This window comes from Nipponia nippon, unplaced genomic scaffold, assembly GCF_047370975.1.
Source record: "Nipponia nippon isolate SJK-2023a ecotype South Korea unplaced genomic scaffold, ASM4737097v1 scaffold_4, whole genome shotgun sequence".
NCBI classification, from domain to species: Eukaryota; Metazoa; Chordata; class Aves; order Pelecaniformes; family Threskiornithidae; genus Nipponia; species Nipponia nippon.
In genome coordinates this window covers 22,367,969-22,382,628 of record NW_028262358.1, presented here as the reverse complement: position 1 = coordinate 22,382,628, position 14,660 = coordinate 22,367,969, and the positions used below count along the sequence as shown (strand labels likewise).

The following is a 14,660-nucleotide window of genomic DNA, read 5'->3' as shown; positions in this document are numbered from 1 at the left end:
TTTGCAACTAAACTAGTTGATCTGGTAGGAGGAAAGTATTGGAAATACTGAAAGAGATTTTTTTCAATGGGACTATAGGCCTGAGGGTGTATTGGAAGAAGAAGGTGTGTTGCTGATGAGGAAGGTAAGACCAGAAATGTAGTGCAAAGTGCAAAGAGGCAAACCAAAGGGGGAAAATGGCAGAGAAAACCTAAAATGCTTCTCTTGTGTAATAATTTCTGGAAGACCCATTTGAAGAACGTATTGTAGCTGTAAGAATTTCTGATAGGTTCCTACAAAGAGGCCACTTTGTTTACCACCATGTAGAGTGCAATTGCTTCAGTGTGGATGGAAACATAGAATGCAGTGTAGAAAAGACGTGGAGAGACCTTCATCAGGTTATTTTGTGGGTGGGAATGGACTCCGAGGTTTCAGCCTAGGATTTTATCATCCATTAGCTTTCCACACTTGCAACGACGTAACAGAAAAAGAAGGAAAAAATGGAAATGGTGAGGCTAGAAGGTCATTCTTGCTTACAAGCAATCAGGTTGTTAAGATCCTACATCACCCTAACACTATAACACTTAGTCAGTCCAGGAGAAGGAGATTGAAGCAGACATGCTAATTTCATTAAGTAAGTATGGCACTCATCACACTTAACAGCCTTTTGCTTAAGAACCCATGATGTCAATTGTGGAAATTATGCCATACTTAGTTTGTGACTTTTTAGCTCATGCTCCATAATTTTCTTCCTGAACACGCAACATAAAGAACACGGAGAGAAGCCTTACTTTCAGATATCAGAGGTACCATAGCATGGATAATATCTAGCTCTTTTAATCCGCAGTGTTCATCCTGTCCCACAGTGTCCTGCAGTTTTGAAACCTGCAAACACTTTTCTTGTCATTCAGTTCATTGGTGAGGATGGATGTTCTTTGTACCACTGGATACCTGCAGTGGTGATTTCTTGTATTTTTACAAATGCCTTTTGTGCCAGGTACACACTGCCAGCCCTCGACTTTGTCTTTTGGTAGCAATGGGATTGGGATAAAGACATTTTATTTTGGATACCAAGGCACAGCTGAGTCTTCAGAACGTATCTAAGACCAATTATAGTTAACATCAGGAGATTGCTTTTGGCATATTACTTACTTTTAGATCCTTACATCACTGCCAAAACTGAGGTATGCAGTTTCTGGATTCTTTGGAAAGATATGACTGTGCAGAAAGGAAGAGAAATGAGCCAAGTTCTTGTGTCCCATTTGCCTCACACACACACCCCCCACCCCAACACATCTTTGCAGAATGACAGCTGCATTACATCCTCAGAAACACTTGAGTTGACCTGATAAAGACCAAATGGAAGGCAAAGTTATATTTGTACTTCTCTGGGACTTTCCCAGCATTGATTACTGATTCTCTCATCCCTCTGGCACTTCTGAGCAGTGGTAGTCCCCTTGCTGCTGCCAGACTCTCTGTAAACAGTTGTTCAAACACTTTGAAGGTTGCCTCATAAAAAGGAGTCCCAATGTTCAATGTTTGAGTGCCCTCAGTTTCTACTGGAGAGCTTGGCATCACCTACTAGGGGCACTTAGTGATTTTCTGGACTTGGACCAACATCTTATGTCTTTTTGCTAAATGTGTTGATCAGGAAGAAGGCAAAGAGCTTGTCATGCTGCTGTTCTTCTCATAAGACAAATGTTATTGTGGGAGCTGCACTGTTGGCCTTTGAGAGGTCCAGCACTCCCTTGAAATAAACAGGGAGACTCTACATGTTGGACAGAATCTGGCCTTTTCAAGCCTGCTTTTCTGTTTAATTATGAAAAGCCTAATTTTATCATGATGACATAATTTCACACCTCTTTTGAAATATTTTTCTTTACATATATTATGCAGTTTCACCATTGTTTTATTCCAGCAGTGTTTGCTAGATGTCAGGTTGGTCTGGGCTGAGAAACTAGGAGGAAACAATGAGACATTGTCAGTTACTCATTTGGAGATGGACTTGGATGGTTAAAGAGAGGAAGAACCCAAAACAATATATGAAGTCGCACGGCTGGCATGCTGTGTTAAAAAGTTAAAAAGTGATGTTATCATGTGGTATCTTGATTGGAGTTGACTTAATGTTGCATGGCATTCCAGCTTCCTGCATCACAAAACTATCAACATGGTAATAACCAGGAAAGCAGGAACCCTGTTAGCAGCCAAAAGTCCGGTTCTTTCCGTCCTAGAGTTCGAGTAAATATTATTAGGCTATGCTTGTATGTAGGAAGGCACTTGATGAATTGTTTAGATAGGAGGAAGACTGTGGGCACTTGAAATTCTAGGCATGCAGTGTGGTGGGTTTCTTATGTACAGGTATTTTTTTATTGCATGCTCAGTAGCAAGCTTTGCTGAAACTTTTGACACAAATACAAATACAGCTGGCATCAGAGTTTGGACGGAAGCAGCATCGCCTGTTGCACAAATCCACGTGTGGCCATGATTCAGAGCAGGCTGTCTCTGCATGCCCCCAGGTTACCTGTATGGACAGTAACTTTTTTTCTGTTTAATGTCTGACTAGTACGTGAAGTCAGAGAGAAGTCTGGAAGCATGAATGAGGCAATACCATACAGATTAGTTATGGGTGAACAATATAATATCTTCAGTGTACAGACTACATTGTACAGGCTTTACTTTAGCATCTGATATTATGCTCTAACCAGTGTAAGTATTACTGAAGAAGGTAAAATAGCTTCTTTTGATGTTCCAGTTACTATGATCGCTTGACCACCTGTGTTGCAGGACAAGTTTTCAGGGCAGTCTTTCTGTGTGATTTCTCTTAGGAAGGAATATGTGATGGCATGTTTTGCTTGGGAGCTTAAGCTGATTTCATTAGGGTGTTTTTATATCACCTTCCTCTCCCCATGCACCCTAAGAAAATTCTTTCTGAAAATGTGCCTGAATGTACATCTGCTGGATAGTAGTTTGAGCTGTAATAGTTTCTTCTGCTATTTTATAATGTTGGTGGTCTGTTTTAATAAAGACCAGGTAAATGTTAACCTGTAGGCAATCGTATGTGTTGTTTCTTGCAGGTTCTAAAATCTAAAGAATTATCATCACCAGGACAGCGCTACATTGACAGCAAAGTAGTTAAAACAAGAGCTGAAGGAGAATGGTTGTCTTTTGATGTCACTGAGGCTGTACACGAGTGGCTCCATCACAGAGGTGACAACAAGTGCTCTTTGCCTTCACTCCTGCCCCAGCTGCTCCTCCATTAACTCAGCAGTATTTCAGAGTCATTCCATGTGTAAAAACAAACTTCACTTACTTTTATGTTTTGCAGACAGGAACCTTGGATTTAAGATAAGCTTACATTGTCCGTGCTGCACCTTCGTGCCTTCCAATAATTACATCATCCCAAATAAAAGTGAGGAGCTTGAAGCAAGATTTGCAGGTAACAAAAGAAAAAAAACTTTTTAAAATGTTGTAGTACTTACTAATTGAGGAGGGAAACAAAGAGCCATTATTGCCTCTCTAAATGGCATTCAGCTGAATGAAAACTTGCTCATTTGAGAATCTTGATGTCCTTCAGTGTCTGCGTTACAGTTTGCAACATGCACACCGGATATAGATAGTTTTGGATGTAGGGAAGACTGCACAGTAAACCACCCACTGTTGGATAGTCATGAGAAAACTTGCTGAATATTTTCAAAATAAACCCTTTGACTGCTGTCCATCCTAGCACTCTTAATGGTTCAGGCTTAGTAGAGAAGGCTACTGCTGGAAAGTAGAATTAGGATGGTGTTTGGCACGCGTGTAAGCTTCTTGCAGTAGATATGTGTGTGAGCATGGAGCGCCTTATGAGTGTTAAACAATACTTGTGGCAAATTTCCGAAGTATAGGTAAGGCAGCAGTTGGCTGCTTTGCTTACAGAAGCACCTTCCTTTGTCCTCACTGAGTATAGAAGGTACCCGTCTTTGTAAGTACCTGCACACATACTTCCAGCTCTTCAGGTGCACTAAATATTTCCAGCTACTCTTTTTTTTTTTTTTCCTCTTTTTCTGGTCATATAAGTAATATTTTAAATTACTTGGAGAAATGGCATCGGTCACTTTGGGAAGAGCTGAACAGTAGGTCCCAGACTTGTATAAATGTCCTACAGTGTTTTACTGCAAGTGCGTTATGGATTGAAGAAACAGTAATGGTGTGCGTGTCTATGTGCTCCTACTTCCAGCAGTGGAAGTCTGATTCTCAGGTGAAGTCAACAGAACTACATTAGTTAACGTTGATTATTTCTATATATCTACATTGGCACATAGAATTTATTTTAACGTATTTGTACATTAGTTACAGAAAGTGTTTTTTATGCTGACAGCTTGTTAAAAACTTAAAGATTGGATTGAGTGGGCATTAAAAAATAAACAACAGTGTGTAGTTAGGGTTATGGATATATGTGCTTCTTATGGACAGCAGACAAGGTGATATAGAGTAAATATATCAAGGTCACATAAGCTCCCTTGTATTTTCAAGCCATTAAAGTTTCAGTTTCAAAAAGGGAAATGCTATTTAATTGACCGTGCTATAGTTATCATCCACCAATATATATAAAACTATGGCTATATTAGAACCAACCCAAATTTTGTTTATACAGTTCTCATTTATTAACGTATATCATGATTTGGTTCATTTGTTTTCCAGGGATTTGGCTATATTCCCTGTCAAGTATTAACTTTTTCTAGCCATTGTTTCAGTGCGTTGGAATTTTTTCTCTAAGTAAATACATGTACTGTACATGTGATTAAAGCCATTGTGTGTATTTAAAAAATTGTTAGTATGATATTTGGTCACTGTAATTGCAAATGTTACAAAAAGAAAAGTGTATCTTTTTCTGTTTAGATAGTATTATCTGGTTCAGGAGGTTAATTTTCAAAAGAGTCTTAGCAACAGGTATAACATGAGCTGTTTGGACTCCTCAGAAAGGTTAATACTTTGAGTCTTTTGCCTGTGCTATTGCCATGGTAAGAAGCTAGTAAGGCAGTTAGTGTTTCAAGAGAAAATACAAAATGTGAGGCCATTGGTTGCCACTTCAAGAAGAAGTATTTTGATCAATGTCCTTGCCATGCCCATACAAAAGAAGGGGCTAGAGTAACTGATGTTCTGGAAAAAATCAGCAGTTTTAAATAAACTGGCAATGGGAGACAGAGAATTTACAAGCATTAGAAAGAGGTAAATGGGATGGGAATAATCAGTGGGAAATGCAGGTGAAGTATCCAGAGTGGCTTTAGTGGTGTTACAAGGTTTTAAAAGGTACACAGCTGTTAAAAGATGGGAATACTGCCCTAAGTGAAGTGACAAAAGCATCACTGCTTGGGGCACTTGAAACGAAGCAATGCAGATGCAGTGACTGAAGTAATCTTTTCTGTTCCTCGTTTCAACAGTTCTGGTAAATGTGCTGAAATGCCATTAAATGGCTGTGAACGTGGGAGGGCTGATACAATAGATAACATGAGAACTGTGAATATCTTAGGGATCTTGGGTTGAAATCTGCCCCCACTTCCCCAGTAAACATGCCCAGCTGACACCATCATTGCCCAGTTTCTGAGAGAATTTTTTTAAAGAGATGGTTTATTTAATTTGTGAAGAAAAAGCAACACAATGTTTATCACCAAAATGTATTTTTTGAAGGTATTGATGACTACACATATTCCAGTGGTGATGTGAAAGCTTTAAAGTCCAATAGGAAAAAATACAGTGGGAAGACCCCACATCTTCTGCTAATGTTATTACCCTCCTACAGACTTGAGTCGCAACAGCCCAGTCGGCGGAAGAAGCGTGCTCTAGATGCTGCCTATTGTTTTAGGTAACTATGCATCCATATTCAGTGTACTTACATAATAGTACCAGCCTGTGAGGTGTAATGCAGTTGCTTATCATGTTTCTTTACGGTTGGCATTTATACAGAGCGTGGGCCCTCATTCGCAGACCCACAGGGTCTGTGTGCAGCACATACCTGCCCAGTGGTCTCCAATCCCACAGAGACAGTGGCAGATGAGGAAGGTTGTGGCCTCAGAATGCAGAAGCTGGGTTCCATCTGGGATGATTCCCAGACCCATCAGCCCCATAATTACAGCCAAATTATCACCTCCACTGTGCTCACCTACTCAGAGAGGCCACTCAGTAGGACCTGGAGAAAAATACTTCCTAGTCCTCCAGGGAAACCATTAGCTTTGTCTGTATAAGCAAGTCCTGCCATGTCTGTCATGATTTCACTTACAGTATAAGCTACTGTTGATGTAATTTGGTTGTGAATTTTTGGGACTCGGATTTGCCTGCCTGTAAAGCATCATTCAGGGAGCAATTTTTATTCCCTGTGTTGTCTTTGTTATGACCAATGTGTTTGTCTGTATTTTATTTCCCAGGAATGTGCAGGATAATTGCTGTCTGCGTCCACTTTATATTGACTTCAAGAGGGATCTTGGCTGGAAATGGATTCATGAACCTAAAGGATATCATGCTAATTTCTGTGCAGGAGCCTGCCCATATTTGTGGAGCTCAGATACTCAGCACAGCAGAGTAAGTAATGATTTTGCTAATTTTCAGCTTCTGTTTTATAACTGCAGGGTGAAATATGTTTCTAGGACTGACACCAGCACCAATGCCCAAAGCTTGTATTTATTATGTCAATAAGTAGGGATGATGAAGTGTGGCCCTATAGAGGGACTCGCACATGGCCTCAGGCTATTGTTGAAGCAGTAGGAATGTATTGGCCCAGGTATTTTTTTTAATGTGTTCATCGATACGACATATGGATGGATTGAATGCTTTTTGTGAGTATGAGCTCAGTGTAGCTTTGGGAAGCTGCCTGGGAAGGGACCTTTCCTTATAGAGCATGAGTGAAAGATGGCACAATGAATTTCATCAGCAAAGGCACTGAGGGAGGCACTATCAGAGTGACAAAAGGGCTGAGTTGTGCCACCTGATTATCACCTACTTTTATGACCTGCCATTTTTCATTGTTACTGATATGCTACCATGCTGAATTTCATTAAAATGTACTGATAGATGTGCTTCTTTTACTTCATACTTTTACTGTATTCATACTTGTACTTTGCAAATTTATATGCGAAGGAGGAACCTTGTGTCTGGGATGCCAAAGAACCAAGAGTCGTCTGAGATGGGACTTTTTATTTTAGGGATTAGATGTGGTATTTTAGCCAACTGCCTTAGGATGACTAGTATTCTGCTGTGAAATGCTTATTTCTCTCAGCTGTCAATAAGGATGTCTAGACAGTAAATGCAAGAGGCAGGCATTTGCATCGCAGTTGTCATAAAGTAAGAATTTCACCCTCAGGTCCATACTGAGAATGATGTCTCTCCTTTTTCAAGCCGTCTTTAAAATACCAGCTCAATGTCAGCCAGCAGGGAGAACTCTTGATGTCCAAGGGGCAGCTTGCTTTCCCTTAGGTCTGTAAAGCTATGATAGCATGTTCTCCCTGAACTTACAGACCCAGGTATAGATATTCTTTGCAGCTGTCACTGGCTGTGGCATTGTACTGTTAGCAATGTCAGCAGGCAGAGGTATAAATAAGGTAAGTATGTTTCCATGCTGGTGTGGAGTAGTAGTGTACACATTTTGGAGCAGCACTTGTTTTTAAAGGAAAGAGGAAGAATAACTGTCATGGTCACAAATATGTGGTTTGGATAGTTGCCCAAGGAGTCAGAAGTTGCTTAATAAAGTAGTTAGTGTTGCTGTCCTGAACAGATCTTCTGTCTCTCTGAGCTGCAAATGTTGTGTTGGAGTTCTAGGAAAAGGTCACTCGGTGTTTGGCTAACACATTAATGGCATCCTCAGAAATACCTATGCATCATCAGCGGGTAACCCTACATACTTCCCTTGCAGAGAACCGTGCATATGAATCCAACGTGACATAAAGCACCAGCGCTACTAACTTCACCGCAGCTGATTCTCAACAGGAGTAACTGCAGCTTGAGTGCTCGTGCTTGCAGGGTGGCATTAATGGACTTAGTAAAATGTAGCTGGAGAGGAAAAGCAGAGGAGCACTTATGCTCTGAAAGGCTCTCTTCTCCCTTTGGTGCACTTGTAAAGTCAAAATCCTATAACAGCAAATGGCAATCTGAAGACACAGATAAAAACTTTTCAGTTTCTTCTTTCTGTATCAATGCAGTGCACATGTTGATTCAAAGGGCTACGATTTCAAGGCAGGTTCCGGCATGTACCTGTTTTGGGGTTTAAGACTGTAGGGATAAAACCTTAGGAAACGCAGGCAGATTGTAACACCAGATTGAACTGGAGCAGCATAAAAAATATTAAAATCCAGGAATCTTCATACTGCTTTCAGTGGGCTTTCTCTCAGGCACTGTGGGAGGAAGTGATGCAGAAAGGAATTTGCTCTGCAGTGGCAGGAGGGCAGAGGTAGCTGTCTTAATCTCTCTTTTTTCCTTTCTCCTTCTAGGTACTCAGCTTGTATAACACCATAAATCCAGAAGCTTCTGCCTCTCCATGCTGCGTGTCCCAGGATTTGGAGCCCCTCACCATCCTCTACTACATTGGCAAAACACCCAAAATTGAACAGCTGTCCAACATGATCGTAAAGTCTTGCAAGTGCAGCTAAAGGATACCCCTGAAACAGCATGACATGTGTGTATCAAAAAAAAGCAACAAGGGAAAAAAGAAAGAGCGAGAAGGAAAGAAAGAAAAATGAAAACCCAGGTTCATCAGTGTTAAAAGAAAAAAAAAAAAAGGAAGAAAAAAAGCGGTACTAGTCTGAACTGTTTGAAAGTTTGTTTTTTTTTTTAAACTGGCATCTGAAGCAAAACATTGAAGGCCTTTATCCTACATTTCACCTACACATAGTGTGAGATAGACAAGAAGCAAAGTTAAAGAAAAAAAAACCTTTTAAAAAATAAACACTGGAAGAAATTTGTTAGTGTTACTATGTGAAAGGAAAAAAACAGGAAAATCCCATGAAGTGGAGTTGCTGTATCTGTCCCGTGCCTTACTTGATCTCTGTATTGTTACGCAATAGGCATCCTACCCATTCCTCTTAGTTGTAGAGTTAACAGTGCATTATTTATTTGTGTGTAAAAACTATCAAATGAACATTTCCGTATCGCCATTGGAAAAAAGAAAAACAGCCAATGTGGACAAAGTGGAGACCAAATAAGCTGCCAGAAATACATATAAAGCCTAAAGGAACATGAGCTCAAAAGAATCAGAAAAGTAATGGTTAGTTTAGTTCAATGAAAATAGAAATCGGTTATTGCATTATTGAGAAACTGCCTTTAAAATACCTTATTTTTCATGCCAGCTGCCTAGAGAGGCTTCTTGTAAGGTCTCAAACCCTTGTTTTAAATACTGAATAATTTACTAATAAAGGACACTCTGTTTCAGTCTCAAAGACAAGTCTATAAGATTTTTTTTTTTTTTACTGTAAATGATTTAAAATGTCAGTTTAGTAAACCAGTGAAATATTTAACATGTACTGGTCTAATCTTCAGACCTTAATATGTTGCTGTATAGCTATGCTATGGGATTTTTTTGTTCTTTTGGTATATGTAACCATACCTAGAGTATTACAATAGGTGGGTAGTAAAAGCCAGCTTAATTGGAAACATATCTGTAGATCTCTATTTGTAAACTATTAAAAAATTAAGTACTTTGTGTGTAATGTGTAAATTTTCACCATATTTTTGTACTCTGTAATACTGTCAGCTCTCATGAGTTTGAATTTGAATTTGGGGCTCTTTTTGATCACTCAGAATCATGTGTTTCCCTCTAGCTGGCCAGTATGAGTAGAGTCCCTGTATTTTGACTTGCACTACAAATACATGTTTTATAATAATTGCTATACATGTGCTTTGTATATTGTTCATCATTATGACATAAGCTACCTGACTCCATTTGTTTTTCTGTTTTATAAAAAGGATGGATTAAAGCGATCTCCCCCCCCCTCCTCCCCCCCTCCTCGGTTGTCCCCGTTTGTAACACTTGAATCACGATGCGGTTCGGATTCCTACACCTTTATATTTCCTTTCGGCTATAGACATTCAAACAGATGGGCAGGGAGCGAGGTGTTGCAAGAAGAGATGTCCCAGCCTGGATGAGGCGAGGCAAACCTTTGCAGAGAATGACATTCACCACTGTGCAGAAGGCTGGTAGGAAGCGTCTGCCGCGGCGATGCCCCGAATGGGGTGCGAGCGGGATCGGTTTGCGGTCAGAGGCCGTGCGTTGGCCTCACACGCAGCAGGGACTTGCCCCTGCATTTAGTCCATGGGACCGATCCTGCTCCTACTGCAGGTAACAGAGGTTTGCCTTTAACTTCTGCAGCGGCACGGCAGGCCTCTTTAGGCTATTGGCGTGTGTGTGAGGATTAGCAGGATCAGACCCTTGATTTTTGTGAGTTTGCCAATTTTTTTTCAATTGAGTTCCCATTAAAGCTTCGTTTAAAAAAAGAAAAGGAAAAAGGAACATGGGGTTCCTAGGATTTTGTTGTCATTACATGTTTAAATAATTGTAGAGGGAGTAAAAAAAAAATCCACATCATACTCTTCATTTGAAAAAAGCCCCAACTAAATAGCAAAAAAATCATGAAGAAGGCGCATTCAGTTCATTTCACATGATGAATGGTTTTGCACAGCAAAGCTGGAAAACTGCGTTAGAAACGTATTACTTGGATGAGAAGGACATTTTCTGTCATTGACCCGAGCAGTGTCGGGAGGACGCTCCTGAGCTTGATGTTGTCAGCTCCAGTTTTAAGAAGTGCAATTTCTTTGGCTTCAGCAGAACACTGATGCAAAACTGAAGTACCGCAGCGGCTTGCACACGCAGCTCCTCGGGACTTTGGTAGAGCCTGTGCTTATTGCCTAGATGGAAACGTAGCCCCACAGATGATCTAATCCCACCCGTTGACTCAGCGCAGAGGAGGAGGTATGTTAGACTTCTGATTTATTTAGTGAGTTGAGATGAACAAATGAAAAATCTGTCCTGCTAACACTTGCTTGAGCCAGACTTACTCCAGTGAGAAGATGCACTGAACTCAGTGAAACTCCTCAGGGTAGTAAATACTCTGGATTTTGTTGTATACGGCAGCAAAATTAGTTTTATCAGGTTCAGTATGAGAACTGTATTTTTGTTGGACAGGAAAGGAGACAAGGATGAACACATTTTAAGAAACTTAAAAACATTTTTGCAATTCTCTACTATGGGAACGCAGCTCAAAACTGGTTTTGAAGCTTTGAAAAAGTGGAATAGGAGATAGCATAGTTGTCCAACTATACTCACTATGCGCTGGACGCAGCTGAAAATTCGGTTTGGGTTTGGAGTTTTTCTCTAAATTGAAGTAAAAAACTTTATTTCTGTAAGTCATTACCCCAAGATCAAATACTTTTTTTTACTTTTTTTTCTTCCTCAAAATGCACTGATAGTATTTGAAATACTCTATTATAAAGGTCCTACAATTTTTTTTTCTTTTGTTTATTAGGCATGTATTTCCCTTCAATTACCAAGGGTGTTAGGCCTGATTCTACAATGTGCAGAACTCATGTGAAATTCCCCTCTACAGAGTGGGGTAATGTGAGTCCTAAGCACCGCTCGGGTCTGATGTAAATCCCCCTCGAATGATGTTTAGATGGGTCTGCAACAGCTCAAGGACTTTGTGCCAGAGGCCTTGTCACGACGAGGTAATTGCCACTGTCTGAGCAAAGTCCCTGAGAACTGGTGGGAAATGTTCAGCACCTGGAAAGATCAGACCCAAGGGGTTGACTGGGGCTGAAGGGGAATCTTAGCACTTAGCTGGGTGGGGTAGGACAGCATTTTTTATGTGTTTAGCATCAATACTATTGTATGGTTGGCACGGTTTAAAGGAGAAAAAACAAGGAACTTAAAGGACAGCTGTGTTGTACTTTGGTGATCGATTACTCTGTATTTTAACACATTGTATGTCTGTTTTTGTGGTGCTCTAGTGGTAAATAAATTATTTCAATTATATGCTGGTGTTGCTTTCATATGGCAGCGTTCTACTGGTGTAGGTAATTCCTCAGCTCTGGCTCAGCTTAATCCCTGCAAAGCCTGATTAGGTGTGTGATTTTAGCGTCTGTGACCTTGACGTGGGCCAGCACAGGCCGAGGTGAAGAACAACCATCCAGGGTGAACGTGAATCATGACTGCTCTGAGGGTTGCTTTCCCCATAGCCGCTGCAGTATATGTCTTGGTCTATAGGCAAGAAGTGGCTTCTGGTTGACTGCTCTGAGCAGCAGCGCTGTCCCATGTGTGTGCAGGACAGGTACTGCCCTGGGCAGGAGCGGTGTTGCCCCACGGCCCCACTGTGCCTGATCCTTCACCAGAACCATGCCCTGGCAGTCCTGTTACTGCAGGCACCACTTTTGGGGGCTTTCCTCTCTGATAGAGGATCTCAAAGTAGGTTTTTCCTCATTTCTGTAGTGCTGTGGGAGGTGAGAAGGTGATCTGTGTCATGATGCCCATACACTAAATGGTCCCATGCCTTTGCGTCCTTCAGTAGAGCTCAGTGAAACTATTGGTTTTGTATGTTGTACAGTATAGTCTACAATGGGATGAGACGGGGTACTGGAGGAGAGGCAACAGACACAAGTTGGAACATGGCAAATTCTGGCTTCATGACAGGAAAATACTTTTACAGTGGAGGTGGCCAAGCTGTGGAACAGGTTGCCCAGAGAGGGCATGACATTGGAAGTGCTCAAAACCAGCTGGGCCAGGCTCCAGGCAGCCTGCTCCCACTGTGCCTGCTCTGAGCAGGAGGTTGGGCAGGAGACCCCGCAGAGCCCTCCCCACCCCCATGAATCTACGAACAGTGGTGGTCCAACCCAACCACTATTTCTGTGACTAGCTAAAAGAGCACAAGAAATGCTGGTGCTCAACTGCCTCAGCTATTTCAATTTGGCAGCAACAGCCACGTAGCCACGTGGAAGTGGTTTTTTTGACAGAAAATAGGATTCCCTAGTTTGTTGTGAGTCTCTCTCCATGCACTCTGCAATATGCAATTGCATTATCTAAGCAAATAAGAATTAAGGAGCCTGGTATTGCAGCTTTTCTTTATCAGACTTTCTGCAGCTCTAGTCACTTAAATAAATAAAACTGATGGGAGGAAGGGCTGCAGGATTGAATCATTACTTTTAAAGTTGATAAAATCATATATGAAAATGCTTCCAGACCAGGGACTGATGATGAGAAGGGGTGAACATCTGCTCCTCCTGGTGCCTTCTCTGGCATCTAAGGGGTGCATAGCATTTCTTGGCATGAATGAAAGAATATGTTTATGCCAGATTGTTTAGTGTTGTTGTGATAAATTATAACAAATGGACCCTGTGGTCTGTGAATATGTGTTTAAGAATGCAACTTGGGATGAGCATTAAAAACAATCTAGGGGCCATTTCACCACAGTTACACTCCAGCCTTACAGTGATCTGTCTTAATTGATTTCAGTGCCTTTATACTAGCATAAAACTATGGTCCTGCAAAAACTGCCAGATACTGACTTTCGTTCTAACTATTTTTAGTTACCCAGCTATGTGCTTTGACATGAAAGTAATCTGTCAGCCCCGTTCTTATCCAAGGTAGCCCTCACGCAGTGAGGTGAGAATACTTTGCAATTCTGTCTGCTGTATTTCTGAAATCAGTGAAGAACAGGAGGGTTTAAGGAGGAATCTTGATTGGAAATTTTAGACAGGAAAGTGGTTGTGGTGCCTATAACTAAAGAGGAACAAAGTGGAGGGAACACAGTGTGCTAAGAGAGATTTTATAGCGTGGGGCTGAAAAGATGGAAGCTCTCCCACGATAATGAGATTTATGCAGAATATTTTGATGCTGGGTTTGTCTTTTCCTTTCACTAACACAGCCTCTCCAGACTGTATCAGCGAAGCCCTTGCTGCTCTGCTTGAATCAAATTGTGGTTAATAAATGTGGAATATTCAATATAGGAAAAAACCCAAACCATGTAAATGTCTTGAAAACCATTTTTTAGGCCAAAATCTGCCTTTTAGATCAGACGGAACAGATTCTGTGAGGAGCCATGAGTTCTGGAAGAAAATAAACCGAGAGGTTATGTAATTATATGTGGTTATAAAGTAGATGTGAAGTAATGTAGTTGGCTTGTCAGTGGGTATGGGTGTAACAGTAATTTCTTCATCTGTATAAAAATAAAATTAAATGGAACAGAAAGCTGATGAGAACTTCCAATCAAATTTGATATGCTCATTTAATGAAGTAACCTGCTGGAATCTAATACAGAACCCCTGGGGTATAAGCCTTTCTTAAAACATATGGTGGTCCAAGGAACAAATATTTCCTTTGAATGGGGTGTTTTAGTGCCAAACCGAGATGATGGCAGGAATGGAGGAAGGGTCAACGGCCACTGACCTCTGGGTCTGGACACTGTTTGCATATATTGTAGGCAGGTCCCAGTTAAAAGATCCATGACAATTCATACCAAAAACATTTGCCATAATAAAAGGAACAAGGAAGGCACAAATGGCAAATGGGACCCGAGTCTCTTTTTGTTCAGTTAAGTACACCACAAGGCTCAGAAAGCAGTTCTTACATACTATTTCATCCAGCTAGTTAGAGATGAATCAAATCAAAATGTTAACATGTGAGTCCACATTTAACCAAAGTCAAAAATCAGGTGTTTGGTGTTCTGATGTTG

General features: G+C 40.9%; 1 protein-coding gene across 1 annotated transcript in view; it reads left to right on the top strand.

The window, feature by feature from the left end:
- TGFB2 (transforming growth factor beta 2) overlaps positions 1-11,968 on the top strand; it is a 68,596-nt gene extending 56,628 nt beyond the window's left edge. The window contains exons 3-7 of the mRNA XM_009472939.2: positions 3,054-3,186; positions 3,305-3,415; positions 5,647-5,821; positions 6,381-6,534; positions 8,436-11,968. Of these exons, the coding sequence (XP_009471214.1) occupies positions 3,054-3,186; positions 3,305-3,415; positions 5,647-5,821; positions 6,381-6,534; positions 8,436-8,594 (732 nt within the window). The 3' untranslated portion in view covers positions 8,595-11,968. The remainder of the gene's footprint in view (positions 1-3,053; positions 3,187-3,304; positions 3,416-5,646; positions 5,822-6,380; positions 6,535-8,435) is intronic.
- The last annotated feature ends 2,692 nt before the right edge of the window (positions 11,969-14,660 follow it).